The sequence below is a fragment of the Mesocricetus auratus genome, unplaced genomic scaffold (assembly GCF_017639785.1).
Source record: "Mesocricetus auratus isolate SY011 unplaced genomic scaffold, BCM_Maur_2.0 Super-Scaffold_100022, whole genome shotgun sequence".
In the NCBI taxonomy this organism is placed as follows: domain Eukaryota; kingdom Metazoa; phylum Chordata; class Mammalia; order Rodentia; family Cricetidae; genus Mesocricetus; species Mesocricetus auratus.
Window position 1 is genome coordinate 15,524,946 of NW_024429203.1, and position 22,960 is coordinate 15,547,905.

The 22,960-nt window shown below is 42.2% G+C and overlaps 2 protein-coding genes across 2 annotated transcripts; both read left to right on the forward strand.

Annotated features, from left to right (window-relative positions):
• The first annotated feature begins 2,659 nt into the window (after positions 1–2,659).
• On the forward strand, positions 2,660–4,041 carry LOC121133547 (secreted seminal-vesicle Ly-6 protein 1-like). The gene is made up of 3 exons (XM_040730241.1): positions 2,660–2,720; positions 3,370–3,483; positions 3,917–4,041. Exons 1-3 carry the CDS (start codon positions 2,660–2,662, stop codon positions 4,039–4,041), a joined length of 300 nt encoding a protein of 99 aa, XP_040586175.1.
• A 15,862-nt stretch (positions 4,042–19,903) lies between these two features.
• Positions 19,904–21,305, forward strand: LOC121133450 (secreted seminal-vesicle Ly-6 protein 1-like). The gene is made up of 3 exons (XM_040729896.1): positions 19,904–19,964; positions 20,617–20,730; positions 21,181–21,305. Exons 1-3 carry the CDS (start codon positions 19,904–19,906, stop codon positions 21,303–21,305), a joined length of 300 nt encoding a protein of 99 aa, XP_040585830.1.
• Positions 21,306–22,960: the final 1,655 nt, after the last annotated feature.

Here is a 22,960-nt window from a genome sequence, read left to right on the forward strand (position 1 = left end):
AGTGGGCCCAATGCTTCACCCATCCCAGTGGGATCTGTGACCTTTTTCTGGCCACACCTTTGTACAAGGGAACACATCCAGAGAAATATTCTGGTTCCCCATCTGTGGAGATGTTCCCAATAATTGAGGAATTTGCTTCTGGGTCTCAAAGGCCTTCATGAGAGCTTATACTTTTAGAAAAGAACATTCAGGCTACTTGCTTTCATAACACATACTTCAGAAATAAAAATTTAATGAACCCTTTGGATGGATATGGAAGGAAGGAAGAAATCCACAAACCAAAAACTCAGTTGGTGAGTTTGCTGGAGAAGGAAATATAGAAAAACCAAGTCTCCCAGGACACTTGTTAACCATTGACTATCAGAGGCAGGGTGCATTTTAGGTATCTGCAGGTAGCAAAATAGATCAATCTTTAGGTGTTTTGATGTTTGCTATTGGAATGGAAACAATGAGGCAAGGTTCAGTGGTGAAAGTCTTTAAAGATGGAATAAACAGAGAGTATATGAAAATATATCTATTGTAGAGGGGACCAGGCCATAGGGAGGGGAGCATTGGACAATTGGTCTCAATTCAATTACTGATCCAGTATTATGGTATTTTAATAGGTAAAAAGATAGTATACACAGTTTTTTGTGGTACATTTTATAACATTATATGGTATTTTCTGAGTCTGCTTATTTGAGGAGAGGCATTAGGAATTAGATTTCCAAATTTTCAGAGAATGAATCACAAGTCACCATATCAGGCTCCAAACAGTCAGGTCTGAACCTGATTGTTGGTGGCCATTTTGCCATTTACTTTTAGGCTTATTGTTTCGAAATTTCTCTCCAATGAGATGAGTGATGGGATGAGGTCAAATTATTTTTTTCTGATACTGCATTCCAGCTGAGAAGCTACATCTCAGGGCTCTGGTTGGCAATGATCCATCATAGTCACAGGGCTGCAAGCCTAAATCCTTGAGGTATGTTAGCATAGGAGGAGAGTATGTATCACGGGTGTGGAAATCTAGAAGGTTAAGCAAGCAGAAACTCAAGAGAGACAACAGAATGGCAAACAAGAACAAAGGGACTGTGGGAGCTAAGAGAACTCACACGAATTTCTAAATGCTTCCTAGGGACAGAGCCACCCAGAAGATCTGTATTAGTGATGACTCTCTACTAGGCCAGAACTTATAGACTAGGAATTTATTCGCGTGGCTTACAGGATTGGTCCAGCTAGTCCAACAACCACTGTCTACTAACAGAAAGTGTAGGAATACCATAGTTGTTCAGTTAATAGTGTCTGATGTCCCATCTGGTCTTCAATATACTCTGGAATCCCAGAGAAGTAGACTGTGATGCTAGTGAAGGAATGGACTCCCCAGTGACAGTGAGGGCAAGCAGGCTAAGAGCAATGACTTGCTTCTTTCATTTCCTTTTTATAGGCCTGTACAGAAGGTGTGGCCTAGATTCTAGGTGGTCTTCCCAGCTCATCAGATCAGGAAAACATCAGGCCTTCCCACTTCAAATGAGTTAATTAAGAAAAGTCACTCACAAGTGTACCCAGCCAATTGGTGTTACTTATTTCCAGAAGTAGTCAGGTTGACAACTAACAATAGCTACGAGAAGGTCTATATCAAATTTTGATTAAACCCGTTGAATAGTTGGATAATGCCTGAATTTTGGGAGATGTTTCTCTACTGTTCCTGAAGTAGTGGCCTGGAAATACCAAGTGTCACTGAGGAGGGCACGTGGGCACCTTGTGTCTGCAAAATGGATGTCTAGGTTTAAAGACTGTCTGTCATGGAGTTGATACACTGTCTTCACTATCTTTACAATGGGTGAAAAAAGGATTGTGGTAGTTCCACAATTAGTTTCATATGTGGGGTATTGCTTCTACTTAGGAATGACAGGAGAAGGCAGGTATTCAAAGTTACACATCCTTTTGGTACTAAGGAAGCACAGCTTATTTTTGCCTTTGAACGTGTTTGGGAGGTTTTTTTAGACAGCACACATAGACTCTGTGTAATTCTGCTTAATCTGTAGTGCTTTAAGTTTCCTGACTCCAATAGTGGGACAGGGAAACCAGATCCAGAATGCAAGGCCTGTTTTCCTATAATGCTATCCTTCAATGACCACATAGTTTTCCTTCTCTTTCTATCACTCTCCAGGAAGACTATTGCAGTCTAAATGGAAAATGAAACTGAATCTGCAATTTGGGTTTCATTGATTTATTGAGCAACTGAATATATACTTAGACATATATCCCATTCACAAAAGCTAGATAATGTAAAATCTTCATGTAGAGGATGACAATTTCCTTCCATGTGGAGAGTCATAGCCTAGTACGTGTAGCAGTCTCTAGACTCCTCAGACACTCAGTTTAAAAATCCCTTGGAATATCACAGTTATCATTCTCCATTTGGAAGTTAGTGAAATAAGGATGTGGACAAGAATCTGGAAGTGCTTGCACCACTCTGTGGGGGTGTAGAAGTCAGCAGACACAGTGAAGCACTTAGGACCTGTGCTTACCCCCAGGCTATCTACTCAGTCCTCTGGCTTGGGATGTCATTGGATTCCTCTTCTAGCCTGAGCTCAGATATAAGCATGCATTGGAGAGACGAGACCTTGAGTGCTCTGTCTTGCTCTCTGCTGCTCTCTTAACCTGGGATCCCACTGCCATGGGGAAGCACTTCCTGCTGCTGCTGCTGGGCCTCTCCTTGGTAGTGGGCTTCGTGCAAGGTGAGATCCTGGCAGATGGAAGGGGCCAGTGCTGGTGGGCAGACACACTGGTAAAGGGTACTGGGTTTGGGGAGGTCAGGAACAAGATGGAAGACCTGACTTCTTTTCTATGTGGACTCCACAGCCTTCATCTCTATATCCTCACATCCGTGTCCTTCCCTTCCCTCTGCTGGACACAGGATGGGCGTCTCCAATTCCTCCTCCTCTGTCATGCCTCTGCTCCTGTGTGCTTTCTCCTGGTCTTGCAATTCATCTCCTTATTGATAAAAAACCTGCACAGTTCCTCCAGCTTACCCATTTATAGTCCTAAATTCATATTAGAAGTGATGCCAGGAAGGTTCCTGACAGGATGAAGATGATGACTCGAAGGCAGCTCTTGTCTGGTCACAGGTAGTAGGCTCAAGCTCCTTCATCAACATTTGATCTTCCTCCACTCATCCCAGTCTTTCACAGTGTTTGAACCAGACAAACCTGGCTCTTCTCAATTCCCCTCCTAGGTTCCAAGGTCATGGGCTACTCTTTAGAGGTCAGCTCAGCACACATCCAGCTCTTTCCTTGGTGATTGCTTCTTATTCATTGACTGCAGACACAGGCTCAGCTTCTGTCTGAGGCTTCAGGGGTGCTCTGAATCTTGGTTTTGCTTTTTCAGCTCTGACATGTATGAAGTGTAGCTGGGTAAACCCTGCTGGAATATGTGAGAAAGGAAAAACCACCTGTGTGGCTAAGGATGGCGAACAATGTGACAGACTAATAGTGTCTACAGGTGTGTCAAGGTTGGGGCATATTGGGGTGAATCTGTTTCTCAGGAATGAATCAGCCCTTTTTTACACATCTGGGGACAACATCTGTGTGATTCTGTGTTCCTGTGTAAATTCAGGAGAAATCTCCTTTCCATTCGGTACTGGTTGACTACCATTCTTTCCTAATTAAGAATTTTTTGATGTGGGGTTCTCTTCATGATCTTTAGAGATTTCTGGAAAACATGTTAAGGGATGAAGGCAGTTGAACTCTAAAATTCCAGGCAGTAATTTTGGGTGTGGGTGTGACTATATGCCAGACTACTGTCTGCTAGATGGTAACTACAGTCACCTGAGTGTGGCTGGCAAACATTTCATCAGGGAGTGTAAGCCTCCTCATTTTGTGAGACTCTGATTTCAGAAATATTTATGTTTGACCCTTGTTATTTCTTTTTGCAGGTCGGGATATGCTGTTTGGACAGCAGGATTGTTCTTCCAGGTGTTTAAATAATACTTTCATCCATTATAACATTAAACTGGATTTTTTATGTTGCCATGACAAAAATCTGTGTAATACGATTTAGAAGCTGGGCCCCTCCCTGCCCAGTTCTGCTGCAGGTGAGTCCTTATTGCTCCCCTGTGCTCTCACCTCTTATGACACTGAACCATCTGTTCCCTGTGGAGCCTGTCCCTAGCACCTGCCTGGAATCAGCATCACCTGAGGATGTTTCAGTAGTTCAGTTGGGACAGAGCGATGTTCTCTGCTTCCCCATATCCCAGGTGCTTCCATCTTTCCGGTTCTTGGTTCCTTCTTTTGCTGCCTTCATCCTTCCATCACTAACTGATATGTGCCACACTTTCCTCTATTCCTCTCACTTTTACTGTTACCAACACTAGTTTTATACTAGTGAGTATGACAGACCTCACAGCCCCCTTACAAACTTTCTGATTTAGTGGTCCCTTCTGTCAAGGTTCTGGCAGATGCTAGTAGCAGAGTCTCACTTCATTCTACTTACAGAAGGGAAGACATATGATATCTGACTTCTCACTGCTATGACCTGAATAACACAGTATAATGCAGCAATGATATAGTTGATGATTTCAGAGGCTTTCATCGTGGAGGGGAGGATGTAGTGGACCAGAGACACTCACTTCATGGCAAGTAGGACTCATAGCTGGGCATAGTAGGAAGGGCCCACGACAGTATACACCTGCCAAGGCCAAGGTCCTTGCTTTCCCCAATTCAGCCTGCAACTTCCTTTATAATCTATACAAAATTTGAATGTATTAATGGCTTGAATATTTTAATTAGGTCGGAGACATCATATCCTAACCTGGTCTAGAATGTGACAGACTCACACAGAGCAGTGTTCGAGGAATCCCTTAGACATGCTTGACACAACCAAGTTCATTTTAGAGACTACACATCACATGGACTGACGTCCCTTCACCTCCGCAGTGTTCAATTCTATTTTGTTTGAGGATGGAAACATGACCCACTTTGGCTTTATCCCTATTGATTACATATATCTGAGGTTGTTTTGTTTTCATCTTTATTTTCATATTTTTCTAGCACATTTCATACTAGCCTTAGAAAATATAGACTTTGTTGTCCTAGGAAACATGGCTACTAATCCCACCCACCCCATGCAAATCATGACTTGTTTATTAGTTCAGGCATATATTCAAGTTTTAAAACCATTGGTAAGTTATGATGTGTATTTCCATATGAATATTTATACACTTAAACATATTAAAAGTCATTATACTCTTGTTTTTCAGCACTGTTCACTGAATCCTGTCTCTGAAGAGTTCCAGCAAGCATCCTACTACTGACATGGTCATGAATCCTATGTCCTAGTCTTTCCATCATATGCCTTAGATCTTTTGTAGTCTTAATGTATCTTACTATATTATATTTCATACTCTGTCATTCTTGAGTACATTTAAAAGTTAAATTGTAGTTCTGTTTTCTGTCTACATTTTCTTTCAATTACAAGCTATTTAAATTTATTTACTTTGTATGTGTTTCTCTTTTGACATGGCACCACACATGTGGGGAGTTTCAAACAGATCCTGTGGGATTCAGTACCCTCTCATAATCAGCTGGTTATGAAGACTGAACTTGGTACTCAAATGTAGTGGCCAATACATTCACACTGTCATATTATCTCTACTCAAGTTAAAAATCATACAATTAGTGTGCCAGGGGATAAAGTTATTTGTCACTAAACCTGATGACCTCAGTTCAGTTCCTGGAACCTGCATGATGTAAAGGGAAAAGGGATTTATACAAGTCCTCTAATCTCCACAATACACACACACACACACACACACACTCACAGCAAAACAGACAGATGTACAATGTATGCAGTGAAAATAATACAATTAAATTACAGCATTATTTTCCCTTTCTACATTCCCTCCTCTACTCTAACTTCCATACTACTAAACATTTAACACTCTGTATACCATTGTCCCCTTCAGCCCTTGATACAACTACATTCTACTTTTCTCTTTTTGAAGCCCTACTCTCCCAAGGAACTTTAACCGTAGGTGTCAACTCTGCATGGGACAGCTCCTTCCCTGACCATTGTTTCTTATAAATTTCCATCAGACACTTGAGGCTAGGGCCTCAAAGAGCCCCTTACTCTAGCTTTGCCTTTCAGCTTCCACAAGTGTCCAGTGTGATCTGTTCAGTTCTTCTGGGCTTTGTGGGCAACTTTGTGGGTAACTTTTACAGTTATGGAAGTCCTGAAATGTCTCAGGATGAACACAAGTCCTAAAGGAGAAATCCATGTCTAGAGCCTTGGGAATAAAAGCAGAGAAAATGGACAGATGTGTTTCTGTGAATGCAGGGAATGTCTTCTCTAGTTTTGGTATAGGCAGCCACTGACTGTAGGGCAGACCAAACTTCCCTTTAGGAGGAGAAAGAACATCTTTCTGGATAGGTCTCTGGGTGGACCTCATGGGACTTGTAGGGAACATTGTCAAGGAAGAAAGGGTTTGGATTCTAAAATTCTACTCTGCCCTTTTTTGAATTGGGTCAGATAAAGGGTGGAGCCCCGATAATCCAAAGAGTCTGCTTTAGTCATCCATTGTGACTGGTGACTTTTCACCCAAGACCCTGAATCTGCTTGTTTATTGAGTCACTGATATTTCTGCCACTACTTAAGGTTTTCTCTTGACCATCTTCATCATCAGGTGGCAAGCTCCACTCTGCTGTACAAGAATGTGTAAGAGCGTGTTTATTGATTCCAGTGTGGAACGAAATCTGACAAAGTATTTTGTATGTTTGGTGACAAAAATTTCTGTGATGGACAGCAAGGCCAGACATTTTCTTGACCTGTTCTACTTTAGGTGAGCCCTTTGCCCTTCCCTGCTGTCTTAGATAGGGTTACTATTGCTGTGATGAACACCATGACCAAAAGAAACTTGAAAAGGAAAGGGTTTCTTGTACCCACAATTCCTTACAGCAGTTCATCACCAAAAGCAGTGAGGGCAGGATCCTGTCGGCAGGAGCTGATGCAGAGATCATGGAGTTGGGTTGTTTCCTGGCTCTCTGCTCCTGGCTTGCTCAGCCTGCTTTCTTATAAATTCCAGCACCACCAGCACAAGTGTGGCATCACCTACAAAGGGCTAGGCACTCTCCCTTCAATTACTAATTAGTAAAATGCCTTCCAGCTGTATCTTATGAAGTCATTTTCACAGTGGAGCCTATCTCCCTGTTACACTAGCTTGTATCAAGTTGAATTAAACTACTCCCTACACATGTGCTCCTTTACCTACTGTATCCTGGAATCACAGGGTTAACTTTTCCCAGCATGACCCAAGTCCTGACATGTCTGGACTGGGCCTCAGCTGCTAAGATTTCCACAGTTCAGCTGGGCATGGAGATATGCTCTCTCTTACCCAGCACCCTGCATGCTCCCCTTTCTCAGATACTGTTTTCCTACTATCTCTTCCTCCATCATTCTATTGTTGATTGCTTTATAGCGCCCCACAATTAAACAAAGGGGATGATGAATAAACCCTGCAGTGAGGCTGCTTCTCCAACAGTGACTATGACACACATGGCACCTACCCTTGATAAAGCCTTTATTTTTAGTGATGTGTTTTCTGCCAGGCTGGCCAGCAACCTACAACTCCAGCATTTTACTTAGGGATATGCTAGATAATTTCTTATGGATGGATATGACGAGTAACAAGGACATCATTCAGTCCACAAGTACACATCTATAGTGACCAATTTCCTCCAAACAGCCTCTGCATTTCAAGGTCTACCACCTCTACATAATCTTCCCTAGTCCTCATTTTCAAAAGATTTACTCGTTCCATTATTTTAAGAAATTCTATAGTTTTAAGTGATATTGCTTGGGGTTTTCACATTTTCCCCCTGTAGTCTATATGTTCTACATAAAAAAATACAGACATTGAATGCCAGAGCATTGCTAGGAACTGCATCCCAACAGCAGACATACCATGTTTACATATTCAGTCATATTTCTCTTTTTTAAAATTGTTACTTTTATTGATGTTTTGTGGATTTCACATCATGCCTTCAAATTCCCCTTATCTCCTCATCTCTTCACAACTGCTCTCTGTCCTTGCAACCTCCTCCCCAAATCAAAACCAAATTTAAAATGAAACAGGAGGAAGAGGATGAGGGGAAGGAGGAGGTTGAGAAGGAGAAGGAGGAGGAGGAAGAGGAGCAGGAGGAGGAAGAGGAGGAGGAAGAGGAGGAGGAGTTGAAGAAGAAAAGAAGAAGAAGAAGAAGAAGAAGAAGAAGAAGAAGAAGAAGAAGAAGAAGAAGAAGAAGAAGAAGAAGAAGAAGAAGAAGAAGAAGAAGAAGAAGAAACTGAAACTTGTGGTAGTAGCGTGGCCTGTTGAGACTTGTAATTTATCCTTTAGTCCAGTGATATGTCCTTGCAAATGATTATTGCTGAGTGTCAATGGTCTGCCTTAAGGTCTCTGGCTTCTATTACTTTACTGATAATGGGCTCTTACACAGGCTTACAGGACATCCTCGTGGGTCTCCTGTTGTTGTTGTCCTGTGTCATGGAGATCCTGTTGTTTTGCAACTGTAGGTTTCTCCCCTAGATACAGTGGGAGTTGGGGTGGTCCAATGCACAGTCCTGGATCTGGGCCTGGGTGGTAGCTGGGTTAGTCAGTTACCTAACTTTCTCTCTTCTCACTACCCAGGCGAGCTCTCAAGCGCTGCCTTGGCTAGCTCACCAATGCAGTCTACAGCAAGGGGCGGGGAATTTTCACCTGCTCTTTGGGCCCACAGATCCAGGTCCCCCTCATTCATATCACCAGGACCAGTTCTACTGCTTGGACCAGACATGGTACAGGATCCTCTCTCCTGTGTGCTGCAGTTGGGGTGGAGCAGAGCTGGTTCTCTTTCTCTCCTGATCCCTGGTCCAGCTCTCTTGCCTGCCACAGGCAGCAAGTGTGTGTGTGGGAATATTGCTCTCACCCATATGACCGAATGGAAGATTACAGGGGAGCGGTCAGCTCACACCCTCAGGGCTGGTTTGCCTGAATCCATAACTATACAGTCACCTCTAGTGTGCTCCCCAGGTAAGGTGTGCACCTATGGTGAGGGGTGACGCCATCTTTAGTGCATGGAGGGATGAGTTCTTCCCAAAGGATAGGGCCAGGTTGCCTGCTGCATATCTGTTGGGGGATGCCAGCATGGGTTCTGAGCCAGTTAAGCCCCTAAATAACAAAGGGACACTATATTAATTATAAACTGTTGCCCATTTGCTATTGCTTCTCATTGTCTAGCTCTGGCTTAATTATTAACCCACAATCATTCAATATATACATATATATATACATACATATATATGTATATATATATATTAGAACTTATCTGTTCGAGAACTCCAGACTTGTCTTCTATTTCCGAGGATCACATGGTGACAGCTCCTTTCACTACATATCCCACAAACCTTCTAGAGTCTTAGTACATCTATCTTGCTTCCATATTGCCCAACAGTGCTTTGTTGTCATATACCCAGGACTTCCCCCATCATCAGGCAGATTTCCAGAAAAACCCTGTCTCAGAGAAAGAAAGAAAGAAAGAAAACTAAAATAGAGTAATAATAATTGATAAATAAATAAGATGGAAAATACACTGAGAGTCTGGATACTGTATGCTATTGTGTTTTTCAGTTTTTTCATTGCTGAAGAAGGAACTACTGCTAAAGCACACTTAATTACAAATACGGATGAATTGATTTAACTTATATCTTTTGAAAATACCTTGACTTCAAAATTTAAGTATAAGGATATGTTACTTTGGAAAGGATATTTTATTTCTGTTTCCACAGAAAATGGAAAGTTGTGGATTCCTTCAAGACTTCTTGGTTGGATGAACCAAGACCCCCAGAAACAGTGGGCCTGGTTTTAAACATCTAAGGCAGCTGAGATGATGCAGCCTTGCAGACCACAAAACCAAGGTCTTATACAGGGTTTTTTGTTTTGTCATGATCCCCATGGTATGGACAGCAACCTCTAGCAGCAGGAAGCAGTTTGGAATGAGCAATGTCCAAATTCCCAAATACTGTTTATAAATCTTTGTCTTCATTTGAATGGGGTTGCTTATAATTGGTTAATGATCACAACCAATATCTTTTAAAAAAGGTAAAAGGAGGTTATGGTATGGAAATGAATACATGGTATTGGTATGGTTTTTCATTTATTGATCCAAATTCAAGGTCAATTTTGTGATATGTATATTTCTCCTCTTGTTTAAGTATTGTGTTTAAACTGATCTTTCAAAACGTAATGCATAATTAACTACAGATTGTAGATGGTTATATACAATAGTCAGAATTTATACTTAGGTAGTAAGGTGTTCTAGATATAGAGATAAATTTAAGATAGATAGACAGTCTTCAAACATTTCAAAAACCTTCAGAAAATGGCATTTAAAATGGTTTTAGGTTTTTCTTGACAATGAGTAATGTCTGCCTCTGGCAATTACGTCTGAGAGGAAGATGGACATCGAAGAAACTTGTTAATGGAATTTGCTTTCAACATGCAAGATGAGCCATTTGAAAAAGAAACTGTGCTTGCCCGGACTGCTTGAATGTTACTGTATAAACTGCACATTCAGGACCCATTTGAAAGTCACTGCTAAACTCATACAGGCCTTCAGGGTTACTGCTTCAAAGAAGAGTCTACCAGAGTTTCTACAACACACAGAAAAATGAGTGATAGACTGCCAATGCAGATGAACACCTTGAAATTTCCTGCTATGCTGAGAAGTCTTCTAGACACACTGTTGCCTATGGACTGAAGATGGATTCCCCAAGGAACTTCGGGTGAACAGCCAGGTGGCAAGATGTCTCTGTCAATTCTAGTGTTTATATGTTGTCCTTCTATGACTTTGATGGAGGTGAAGACAGATAGTTGTATAGTTTTCCTTAGTTATGATAAAAGATAAGTTACATATAAGACTTTAGACTCACAGAGATAGGATAGATTATTTTTTCTTTGAATCTTACTAAATGTTAATGGAGAAAATGTTGTAACTATAGTTCTTTCTTGATAACTGTTCTGTTATACAAAATTTGACTATGTTAAAGATAAAACCTTTCTTTTTATTTAGACAGAAAAGAGGACATGATGGGAGATGTCATTCTGTAAATCTGTCTCTCCCATTGGTTGTTGAATAAAGCACTGTTGGCCAATAGGGAGGCAGATTGGTGGAACTAGGAGTCTAGGAGGATTCTTGGAAAGAGATACAGAGAGAGACACAACTTAGGCCTCCAGAGGAGTATGAGGTCCGGACACTTTTATCCTGTAAGAGAAATACTTAGATTAACAATTATGGGTTAAATACTTAAGTCCGAGATAGCCAGTAAGAAACACGCAAACAGCCAACAGCTTCATAATTAATATAGTTTCTTGTGTGTTATTTGGGAACTGCAACTGTGGCAAGGCCCAGGCTGCTGGCAAGGAAAACTACATGTTACACATATCTAACTAGGGCCCAGTGAAGAGCAGGGCAGGCTCAGCACAGCACGGTCCCAGTTACCCCCATGCTAACACGAGCCATGGCCATCAGCTCAGACCCCAGCTGTCATAGACCACAGGACTAGGCAGCATGGGTGCACTGACTACATCTTGCAGACCGAAATGGGGCATCTATGTGGCTTTTGGTGGCAACATGGACCATGGATATCAATAAAGACCCTGGTTGCAGTAAAACCACACTTAGACACGGTCCTAGGTAGCATCCAGGGCTCAGATGTCACCTCAGGTCCCAGGTGGCATCACAAGCTGCCCGGATCCTCATGGTCCATACTGCAGTACAACCTTTAGACACCAATGTGGCCTGAGGTAGCAGCCCAGACCGTAGGCCCCTGCACAGCCTCCAAGGGCAACAGGAGCTAAAGACATCAACACAGGTTCCCTTGACTGCTCCATGACTCCAGATGAAGGCCTGACCTAGGCCCAGTCATCTCCCTGGACTCGGGTGGCCAACTGGCCATTCATGCCAGACTAGTCCTCACCACACTCAGCTCTCCAGATCTGCCTCTTTCTAGTCCTCAAACCATCCCACTACTCCCTCCCTTCCTCCTCCCCACCCTATACTATCTCACCACAATGTTGCCCAACTGCCCAGTGCCAGGGCTCTTGCTTGGGTCACAGGTTGAGTGCTTTCTGCCCAAGCCACAAGGAATGGTGAAGGAAGCTATAGCAATTCTCCCATGCATGATCTAGAGACCTTGGGCAGCACTTGGTGTGATGGTACTGAATTCCATGGACCCAGGGGCACTGGTCAGACTCCCGGTTGATTTTGATCCCCAGATGAAAAAGTCTGGGTAGAACATTTTGTGTCCTTTGCTGATTCAGGACCGTGAGGGGCCAGTGCCTCCTGGTTCTTTGTGATTTATCCCCAGGATAATAAGCTTGGGGAATGGCTCATTCTATTTACCCTGATGGTTACTCACAACATTCTGTAACCCACTTGTAGGAAATCTAACACCCTCTGCTAGTCTCTGTGGGTACTAGGCAAGCACGTGCGGCACAAACATACATGCACACAAAACACCCTACACATAAATAAAAATTAAACATTTATAAACAGCATTTTTACCGTTTTTCTTTGCAGTTCTGTTCACTGAATCATGACCCTGAGACATTTGAGCACGCATTCTCCTGCTGATCCTGTCTGGAGTCTCACCACGCTTATCTCATCACATGTCTGAGGTGTTGCTCCTACTCTGTGTGTTTATCTGTGTCTGCTGGCTGCTTGGAAACTCACTGAATTCCTTACATAAATTATTTCACTACTTTAGTGTTTGTTTAGCTTATTTTCAATTGAAAAACTCTTGTGTATTGGTGTGTGTCTGTGTTTGTGTGTGTGTGTGTATGTGTGTGTGTGTGTGTGTGTGTATCTTTGTGTGGATGTGCACATAGGGGGCCACTGGAGTTCAGAGGTCACCATACAGGAGTCAATGCTCTCCTTCTACCATGTTGATTCTCAGGTCTGAACATAAGTGGTCATGTTGGGCTGTCAGAGCCATTACATGCTTAGTCATGCTGCAGATTGTCAGTTTTTGAAAATCAGACTATTAAAGATCCAGAGACATGGCTCAGTAGTTAAAGGTGACTCTTGTCAAGTATAACTTGAGTTCAATCACTGGGACCCAGGAAGTGGGAGGAGAGAAACAAGTTCCAGAGGCTGCCCTGTGACTTTCATTCACCCTACATGGCCTGCAAATACATGTTAATACAAACATACACACACACACACACACACACACACACACACACACACACACACACCATGAATGAATATAGTGAAATAATCACAGTATGATTTAAACAACAAAATGTATTATTTTTCAGGTATAACACCTTCTACAAGATGGTACAGCCTCTTCCAAGACCACAGACCATATAATATTTGTGTCCACATTTTCATTGTGTCTCCTCAGTCAAACCTCTGTGGAAACAACCTCCTACACACACCACACACCTAAAAGTGTGTTTCCCAGGCAATTCTATATGAAGTCAGGTTGATACTGAAGATGAACCATCACAAAGTCATACTTAAATTTTGGCTAGCAGTAAATACTGTGGGACGTTTTTTGGATGCTGGCAGGGGCAGCGACCTCTCCCTCGCTTGTGCTAACTCAGGATTTCCATGCATCAAGTGGTCTTTAGACCATGATTTTCCCTACTGTAGGTAGATGTAGTTCAGAGCACATCTGAGGCAGGGCAGACCCAAAGGTGTTGTCTCATAGGCTGGGAGGATTAACTGTGGTTTTCAAACTAGGGTGGTTTTACAGGCACTCACTCCATCAATGGTTAATGAGTATCTGCAGTTCTTTCTGGGGTATGTTTCCAGTTCTATTGGGAAAACATTGATGAACGCCCAGTGATCAATGTGAGACTGGATGAGGTTCACAGGAAACTGCCAGGCTCCCTGCAGAGTCAGCCAGGTGCATTCTCACTGCAGTGTGAGCTCACGCCAGCACTCGGCACTGTCTAGTTTCAGCCATTCTGGTACATGCGCAGTGGTTGGATTTGCACTTTACTATGGAAGGGACACTCAGTGTCTTTCACTTCTTCACTTACTACCAGAACCTCCCACTTAGTCAAGTTTCTGTCCTGACTGGTTAAGTCAGACTTGTCCACTAGAGAAAATCCTTCACATATTCTGATCAAGCTCTTAGACCTTTTCTTATACCATCTCAGATATTTAACAATGTTCTCCCATGAGAGGCAGATTTTAATAATACAGATTCTAGTGTATTCAAGTACTCTTTTGAAACATTCTGAAGGAATGTGTCTTAGGGACTAAGGTTTAAAGGAAGGGTTTATTTCATCTCATAATTTATAATGCACCATCTCTATCTCATCTGATTCCTGTGGAGAGGATGTGTGACCTACATCAAAGTCATATGTGGAAATGGAATTCCTGATGATCTATGGAGGTGATTTGGTCATCAGTATGGAGCCCTCAAAAATGAGATTCACTCCCTCATCAATGACACAGACACGTGAACTCCATGTTCTCTCCTGCCACGTGAGGACAGGGAGAAAAGTGTTGCTTATGGACCAAGAAGTGCCCTCACCAGAAATTAAATCTACTGGGACCTTCATCTTGCATTTACCAGTCCTGAATAGAAATAAATATCTGCACTTTCAAGCTGCCTACTGTGTAGATTTGCTGTTCTAGGCCAGCATCCTAAAAGGACTAGGCACATGATATTTTGTACTTAATATGTGAATTATTTGCTGAACTCAAAGTTCTGAAAGAGTATAAATATTTAGGGATGGAGAGATGGCTCAGTGGTTCACAGTACTGGCTGCACTTCCAGAGTAACAGGATTTGATTCTTGTCATGCCCATGGTGACTCCCAGTCACTTGTAACTGCAGTTCCAATGGATGGAATGTCCTCTTCTGGCCTGCAAGGGCACCAAGCATACATGTGGCACAGAGACACACAAGCAAAATAAACAAACCATACACATAAAATACTAAACAAAATATTTTTAAACTAAAGGTATTCATTTCATTTATTTTTCATCTTCAAGTTACATACTGCATTCTCAGACATATTTGAGTCAATTTTTGTATATCACTAAAGGTTGGGCCAAGGATCTCTTACTTATTTAAAATAGCCAATATACTTCGAGGTGCTATTTATGCTATTGGAGAAGGAAAGTCATCAGGGTGTGACCCAGCTGTCAATTATACATGCTAAAATGCCAAATATGTTGGCAAAATGTACCTATTTTTGACATAGTGGCACTATGTTCTATGGGGACTGAACTGCTTTCTGATGAGAACTGAAGCTTGCTGCCAGAAGGGATGCTAGGACTGTTGCTCTAACTTGGTCAAAATTTCATATCTTAGGAGGCCATAGGCAAGGGTGTTGTTTTGTTAAGTGAACACTTGGTAAAGCTGCCTTCCAACTATTAGTGATTATTTACATAGAATTGTTCTGCATTTGGCACTGGACAGAAAGCCTTTTCTGCAGAGGACCTCAGTTAATACAGTGACTCACAAGCGGGCAGATGACCACTGAGTGCTCCGTGCTAATTGAGAATTCTGTGTCAACCTTCCCAAGCATGGGGACATTGTGTAAGAGAGGGAGGAATACTGTAGGAGCCATAGGATGGGGAGGGGTGTTGTGAGACACTATCATCTGTCTCTCATGGCCATGGAGCTCATGAACTTACCTCAGCTGAGGTTGCAAACCTGGGGAGGAGGTCACTTGGGGAATCTCAGGAGGAGTGAGTGGAGCAGCTGTGTGTTAATAGGATGGAGATACATTGTATACATGAAGGAAATGTTAACAAGTAAGTAAAAAATATTTTGAAATGAGATACAATTTTGCAACATCTTACATGATTTGTCATTTTCCTTGTAGAATGAGGCAGAATTATTTCATGTCTTCCTTTGCACTAGTTGTAAACTTTCTTATTTTTTCTTAATGTTGTGAAATATCAAGCCTTTAAAAGTGACTTTATTTACATATTATTATACAATGTTCTGTCCACATGTAACCTGCAGGCAAGAAGAGGGTGATAGATCGCATTTCAGATAGTTGTGAGCCATCATCTAGTTGATAGGAATTGAACTCAGGACCTCAGGAAGACCACCTAGTGTTCTTAATAACTGAGCCATGTCTCCAGCCCCACTGTAAACATTTTCTTCTCATTATTGTATTGATTAGCTTTACCCATTTTCCAAATGGAATGTTTTGACAGTCTAGGGCTCACAGTGTAAGAAATAGATTACTCTGTGTATTTTCAGTGTAGTTATAGGATACACTAGACCTTTCCCTACCTGAGGTGGTGGCTGAACTTGCTTGTCTCAGAACTGAGTCATGTGACTGAGCCCAGGATGAGAGAAAGTGGCTAACCTCAGCTCCAGCTGTTCATTGGATGCTGTTTTGTGTTTTAAGCCAATGAGTTGGCAAGCTTGGGAGGGTGCAGTTCTCACCTATAGGAGAGGACAGGAATTTCTTCTGACCAGATGATTTTAAAACCACTGTATGGGACAAATCACCATGACAGCAGCCATCTTTGCCCAATCTCTACGGGAGGGATCCTTTCTGCAGAATTGGATTTTGAATACTGCCCTGTTTGCATTATTCTCTTGAAGTTGTTATCTAATGTCCACCAATTGTGTACACTGAAAATCTTTCCTTTAAGGAACATAATAGTGCTATACAGGGAAAATGTTGCATTTAACCCTAACTACTCTGGTAACAAGGTGGGCTACTTGTGTGTCTATCCTACCACCCTTTTTGAAAGCAATTGATCAGTAATTGGAAATGATCTTTTAAAAAGTGTCAATAGTTTTTCAGGATCTTCTTTTTAGTCCTATCCTCTATAAACTGTCTAAAAATGTTCTTAGTTGCATCAGCTGTAGACGGGGTCGAGACACTGTGGCAGATTGTACTGTTGAGCAAGAGAGATGTTGGGAGAATGCTTGATGCTACAGATGAACAGATAGACAGAAGGATAGCAAAGAGTCTGAGGAAAATTCAGACATACATGACAGAGAGCAAGGAGCTTTTTATAAGTGTCAGAAGTAGCAGGGAGGTTCTGTACCAAGTGAGTGAGGAGTAAGGGACAGTACCTGCTGTAGTCAGGCTGTCTCTGATGCCCATGGGAGAAGGAATTAGTCTGTCAGACTGGGGTCCACATGCACTATCACTATGAGGGTGCAGACAAACAGAGCTACAGACAGGCATGACTTGAGCAGCAGCTGATGTTGGATCTAGCTCACTGGGCTTCTAGACATCTTGGTAGGAAGAGCTCTACTACCAGAATGCAGTGGGCCCAATGCTTCACCCATCACAGTGGAATCTGTGACCTTTTCTCTGGCCACACCTTTGTACAAGGGAACACAGCCAGAGAATGATTCTGGTTCCCCATCTGTGGAGATGTCCCCTATGATTAAGGAATTTGCTTCTGGGCCTCAAAGGCCTTTGTGAGAGCAGATTCTTCTAGAAAAGAACATTTAGGCTAGTTGCTTTCACACCACACACTTCAGAAGTAAAAAATAATGAAACCTTTGGATGGATATATAGGGAATGAAGAAAACCACAAACCACAAACTCAGTTGGTGAGTTTTCTCTGGAAGGGAATATAGAAACTTCAGTCCCCCAGGTGACTTGTTAGTCATTGTGTTTCAGAGGAGAGGGTGCATTTAGGTATCAACAGGTAGCAAAATAGAAGATCTGTACGTGGGTGTATGTGATGTGTGCTATTGTACTAGAAACAATGAAGCAAGGTTCAGTGGTGCAAACCTTTAAAAGATGGAATTGGCAGGAAGTATATGAAAATATATATACATACAGGGAACCAGACTATGAGGGGGGAGAGAATTGGTCACTTGGTCTCAATTCAATTGCTAATCCTGTGGTATAGTATTTGAATAGATAAAAGATAGTATCCACAGTTTTATGTGGTACATTTTATAACATTACATGCTATTTCCTGATTCTGCTTATTTGGGGAGAGGCATTAGGAATTAGATTCCAATTTTTCAGAGAATGAATAACAAGTCACCATATCAGGCTCCAAGCAGTCAGGTCTGAGCCTGATTGTTGGTGGCCATTTTGCCATTTACTTTCAGCCTTCTTGTCTCTACATTTCTCTCCAATGGGATGAGTGATGGGGTGAAGGTCACATTTTTTTCTGATACTGTGTTCCAGCTGAGAAGCTACATCTGAGGACTCTGGTTGGCACTGATCCATCATAGTCACAGGGCTGCAAGCCTAAATCCTTGAGCTGCATTAGCATAGGAGGAGAGTGTGTATCACGGGTGTGGAAATCTAGAAGGTTAAGCAAGCAGAAACTCAAGACAGACAACAGAATGACAAACAAGAACAAAGGGACTGTGGGAGCTAAGAGAACTCACACGAATTTCAAAATGCTTCCTAGGGACAGAGCCATCCAGGAGGTCTGCATTAGTCAGGGATCTCTAATGAAACAGAACTTATAGACTGGGAACTTATTAGAGTGGCTTACAGGATGTGGTCCAGCTAGTCTAACAGAAAGTGTAGGAATCCCGTAGTTGTTCAGTTAATAGTGTCTGATGTCCCATCAGGTCTTCAATATACTCTGGAGTCCCAGAGAAGTAGTCTCTGATGCTAGTGAAGGAATGGACTCCCCAGTGACAGTGAGGGCAAGCAGGCTAAGAGCAATGGCTTGCTTCTTTCATTTCCTATAGGCCTGTCCAGGAGGTGTGGCCTAGATTATAGGTGGTCTTCCCAGCTCATAAGATCAGGATAACATCAGGCCTTCCCACTTCAAATGAGTCAATTAAGAAAAGTCACTCACAAGTGTACCCAGCCAATTGGTATTTACTTATTTCCAGAAGTAGTCAGGTTGACAACTAAGAAAAGTCATCATAAGGTCTATATCAAATTTCGACTTAACTTCTTGAATAGTATGATAATGTCGGATATGGGGAGATTTTTCTCTACTTCTCCTGAAGTAGTGTCCTCAAAATACCAAGTGTCACTGAGGAGGGCACTTGTGCACCTTGCATCTGCAGAAGGGATGTGTAGGTTTGAAGGACTGTCAGTAATGGAGTTGATACACTGTCTTTACAATGGGTTAGAAAAGGATTGTGGCAGCTCCAAATGTAGTTTTATATGTGGGGCATTGCTTCTACTTAGGAATGAGAGCAGAAGGCAGGAAACATAAAGTTACACATCCTTTTGGTGCTAAGCAAGCACAGCTTTTTTGCTTCTGAACCTGCTTGGGAGGTGTTTGGACAGCACACATGGTCTCTGTGTGGTTCTGCGTTACCGGTTGTGATTTAAGTTTCCTGACTCAATGGTGGGACAGGGAAACCAGAGCCAGATTGCAAGGCCTGTTTTCCTATCATGCCATCCTTCAATGACCACATAGTTTTCCTTGTCTTTCTAACTCTCCCACAGGAAGATACCTGTAGTCTACATGGAAGATGAGTCTGAATATACAATTTGAGTTCCACGGATTTATTGAGCAATTGAATGTATACTTAGACATATATCCCATTCACAGACAGCTAGAAAAGTTAAAATCTTCATGTAGAGGATGACAATCTCCTTCCATGTGAAGAGTCATAGCCTAGTGTGTGTAGAACTCTCTAGGCTCCTCAGGAACTCACTTTAAAAATTCCTTGGAATATCACAGTTATTAATCCCAAATTGAAAGTTAGTGAAATAAATATGTGGGCAAGAATCTGAAAGTTCTTGGACCACTGGGTAGCGGTGTAGAAATCAGCAGACACATTGAAGCACGTAGGACCTATGCTTCCCCCCCAGGCTAGCTACTTAGTCCACTGGCTTGGGATCCCCTGGCTTCCTCTTCTAGCCTGAGCTCAGATATAAGCATGCATTGGAGAGACGAGACCTTGAGTGCTCTGTCTTGCTCTCTGCTGCTCTCTTAACCTGGGATCCCACTGCCATGGGGAAGCACTTCCTGATGCTCCTGCTGGGCCTCTCCTTGGTAGTGGGCTTCGTGCAAGGTGAGATCCTGGCAGATGGAAGGGGCCAGTGCTGGTGGGCAGACACACTGGTAAAGGGTCCTGGGTTTGGGGAGTTCAGGAACAAGATGGAAGACCTGACTTCTTTTCTGTGTGGACTCCACAGCCTTCATCTCCATATCCTCACATCCCTGTCCTTCCCTTCCCTCTGCTGGATACAGGATGGGCGTCTCCAATTCCTCCTCCTCTGTCATGCCTCTGCTCCTGTGTGCTTTCTCCTGGTCCTGTAGTTCACCTCCTTATTGATAAAAAAAACCTGCTCAGTTCTTCCAGCTTACCCATGTATAGACCTAAATTTGTATTTGAAGTGATGCCAGGAAGGTTCCTGACAGGATGAAGATGATGACTCGAAGGGAGCTCTTGTCTGGTCACAGGTGCTAGGCTCAAGCTCCTTCATCAACATTTGATCTTCCTCCACTCATCCCAGTCTTTCACAGTGTTTGAACCAGACAAACCTGGCTCTTCTCAATTCCCCTCCTAGGTTCCAAGGTCATCGGCTACACCTTAGAGGTCAGCTCAGCATACATCCAGCTCTTTCCTTGGTGATTGCTTCTTATTCATTGACTGCAGACACAGGCTCAACTCCTGTCTGAGGCTTCAGGGGTGCTCTGAATCCTTGGTTTTGCCTTTTCAGCTCTGACATGTTTTCGGTGCAGCTGGTTAAACGCTGATGGAGTATGTGAGAAAGGAGAAACCACCTGTGAGGCTAAGGATGGCGAAGAATGTAACATAATAGTAGTGTCTAAAGGTGTGTCAAGGCTGGGACATATTAGGGTGATCCTGCTTATATCTCAAGAATGAATCAGCCCTTTTTTACACATCTGGGGACAACACCGAGACTGTAGGCTTCTGTGTTCCTGTGTAAATTCAGGAGAAGTCACCTGTCCATTCAGTACTGGTTTACCATCATTCTTTGCCAAATTAAGAAATTTTTTGATGTGGGGTTCTCTGCATGGTCTTAGGGATTTCTGGAAGACATATTAAGGAATGAGAGGAGTTGAACTCTACAATTCCAGGAAGTAATTTTTGGGATGGGAGGCATGACTGCGTGCCAGATTACAGGTTGATAGAGGATAATAACTACAGTCACCAGGGTGTGGCTGGCATACATTTCGTCATGGTGTGTAAATTTCCTCATTTTGTGAGACTCTGATATAGCAAATATTTATGTTTGACCCTTGCTATTTCTCTTATGCAGGTTGTGATATCCTGTTTGGGCAGCAGGATTGTTCTTCCTGGTGTTTAAATAATACTTTCATCCATTATAATATAACACTGGATTTTTCATGTTGCCATGACGAAAATATGTGTAATGAGTTTTAGAGGCTGGGTCCTTCCTTGCCCAGTTCTGCTGCAGGTGAGTCCTTATTGCTCCCCTGTGCTCTCACCTCTTATGACACTGAACCATCTGTTCCCTGCGGTGCCTGTCCCTAACACCTGCCTGGAATCAGCATCACCTGAAGATGTTTCAGTCGTTCAGTTGGGAATAGAGCGATGTTCTCTGCTTCCCCATATCCCAGGTGCTTCTTTCTTCCGGGTTCTTGCTTCCTTTTTTTCCTGCCTTCATCCTTCTATAAGTAACTGATATTTGCTACACTTTCCTCTATTCCTCTCACTTTTACTGTTATCAACACTTTATACTAGTGAGTATGACAGACCTCACAGCCCCCGTATGAACCTTCAGATTAGTGGTCTCTTCTACCAAGGTTCTGGCAGATGGTAGTTGGAGTGTGTCACTTCATTCTTCTCAGTGAATGGAAGACATGCACTATCTGATTTCTCACTGCTATGACCTGAGTAAAACAGTATAATGCAGCAATGGTATAGTTTATGATTTCAGAGGCTTTCATCGTGGTGGGGAGGATGTAGTGGACCAGAGATACTCACTTCATGGCAAGTAGGACTCATAGCTGGGCATAGTAGGAAGGGACCAGGACAGGATACACCTGCCAAGGCCAAAGTCCTTGCTTTCTCCAATTCAGCCTGCAACTTCCTTTATAATCTATTCAAAATTTGAATGCAATGCATTAATGGCTTAAATAATTTAATTAGGTTAGAGATGTCATGTTCTAACCATGTCTAGAATGTGACAGAAACACACAGAGAAGTGTTTGAGGAATCTCCTAGACATCCTTGATACAATCAAGTTCATGGTAGAAACTAGTCATCACATGGACTGACGTTACTTGAGCTCCACAGTGTCTAATTCCATTTTGTGTGTGCATGGAAAAATGACCCAGTTTAGTTTTATTCCCACTAAATTGCATAAATTTGAAATTGATTTTGTTTGCATCTTAATTTTTTATTTTTTTCTAGCACTTTGCATATTAGCCTTAGAAAATACAGACAATGTTGTCCAAGGAAGCATGACTAGTAATCCCATCCCACCCTGCAAAAAAAAACTGCTTGTTTATATGTTCAGGCATATATTTCAAAGTTTTAAAATCCTTGATAAGTTATGATGTGTATTTACATATGAATGTTTGTACACTTACAAATATTAAAAGTCATTATAATCTTGTTTTTCAGCACTGTTCACTGAATCCTGTCTCTGGAGCATGTGAGCAAGCATTCTACTACTGACCTGTCATGAATCCTGTGTCTTGGTCTTTCCATCATATGCCTTAGATCTTTTGTAGTCTTAATGGATCTTACTATATTATATTTGATACTCTGTCATTACTGTGTACCTTTAAAAGTTTAATTCACTAATTCTGTGTAGTTATCTAGATTACTTTGAATTACAAGATATTTACATTTATTTATTTTGTGTGTGCTTCTGTGTTGTATGCCATGATGTGTGTGGAGGTCTATAGTGAACCTGCAGGAGTCAGTACTCTCTTTCCACCATGAAGACTGAACTCAGTGGTCAGACTTAGTGGTCAATGCACTCACCTTCTGTGTCACATTATCTCTCCTCAAGTTTAAAATCACACAATTAGGAGGACACTAGATAAAGTTACTTGTCACTAATCCTG

Excerpts from the sequence above, each read along its gene's own strand:
- LOC121133547 (XM_040730241.1), top strand. The coding sequence starts at position 2,660 with ATGGGGAAGCACTTCCTGCTGCTGCTGCTGGGCCTCTCCTTGGTAGTG. Across the intron at positions 2,721-3,369 it reads GGTAGTGGGCTTCGTGCAAG|CTCTGACATGTATGAAGTGT; the intron begins GTGAGATCCTGG and ends TTGCTTTTTCAG. Across the intron at positions 3,484-3,916 it reads CAGACTAATAGTGTCTACAG|GTCGGGATATGCTGTTTGGA; the intron begins GTGTGTCAAGGT and ends TTCTTTTTGCAG.
- LOC121133450 (XM_040729896.1), top strand. The coding sequence starts at position 19,904 with ATGGGGAAGCACTTCCTGATGCTCCTGCTGGGCCTCTCCTTGGTAGTG. Across the intron at positions 19,965-20,616 it reads GGTAGTGGGCTTCGTGCAAG|CTCTGACATGTTTTCGGTGC; the intron begins GTGAGATCCTGG and ends TTGCCTTTTCAG. Across the intron at positions 20,731-21,180 it reads CATAATAGTAGTGTCTAAAG|GTTGTGATATCCTGTTTGGG; the intron begins GTGTGTCAAGGC and ends TCTCTTATGCAG.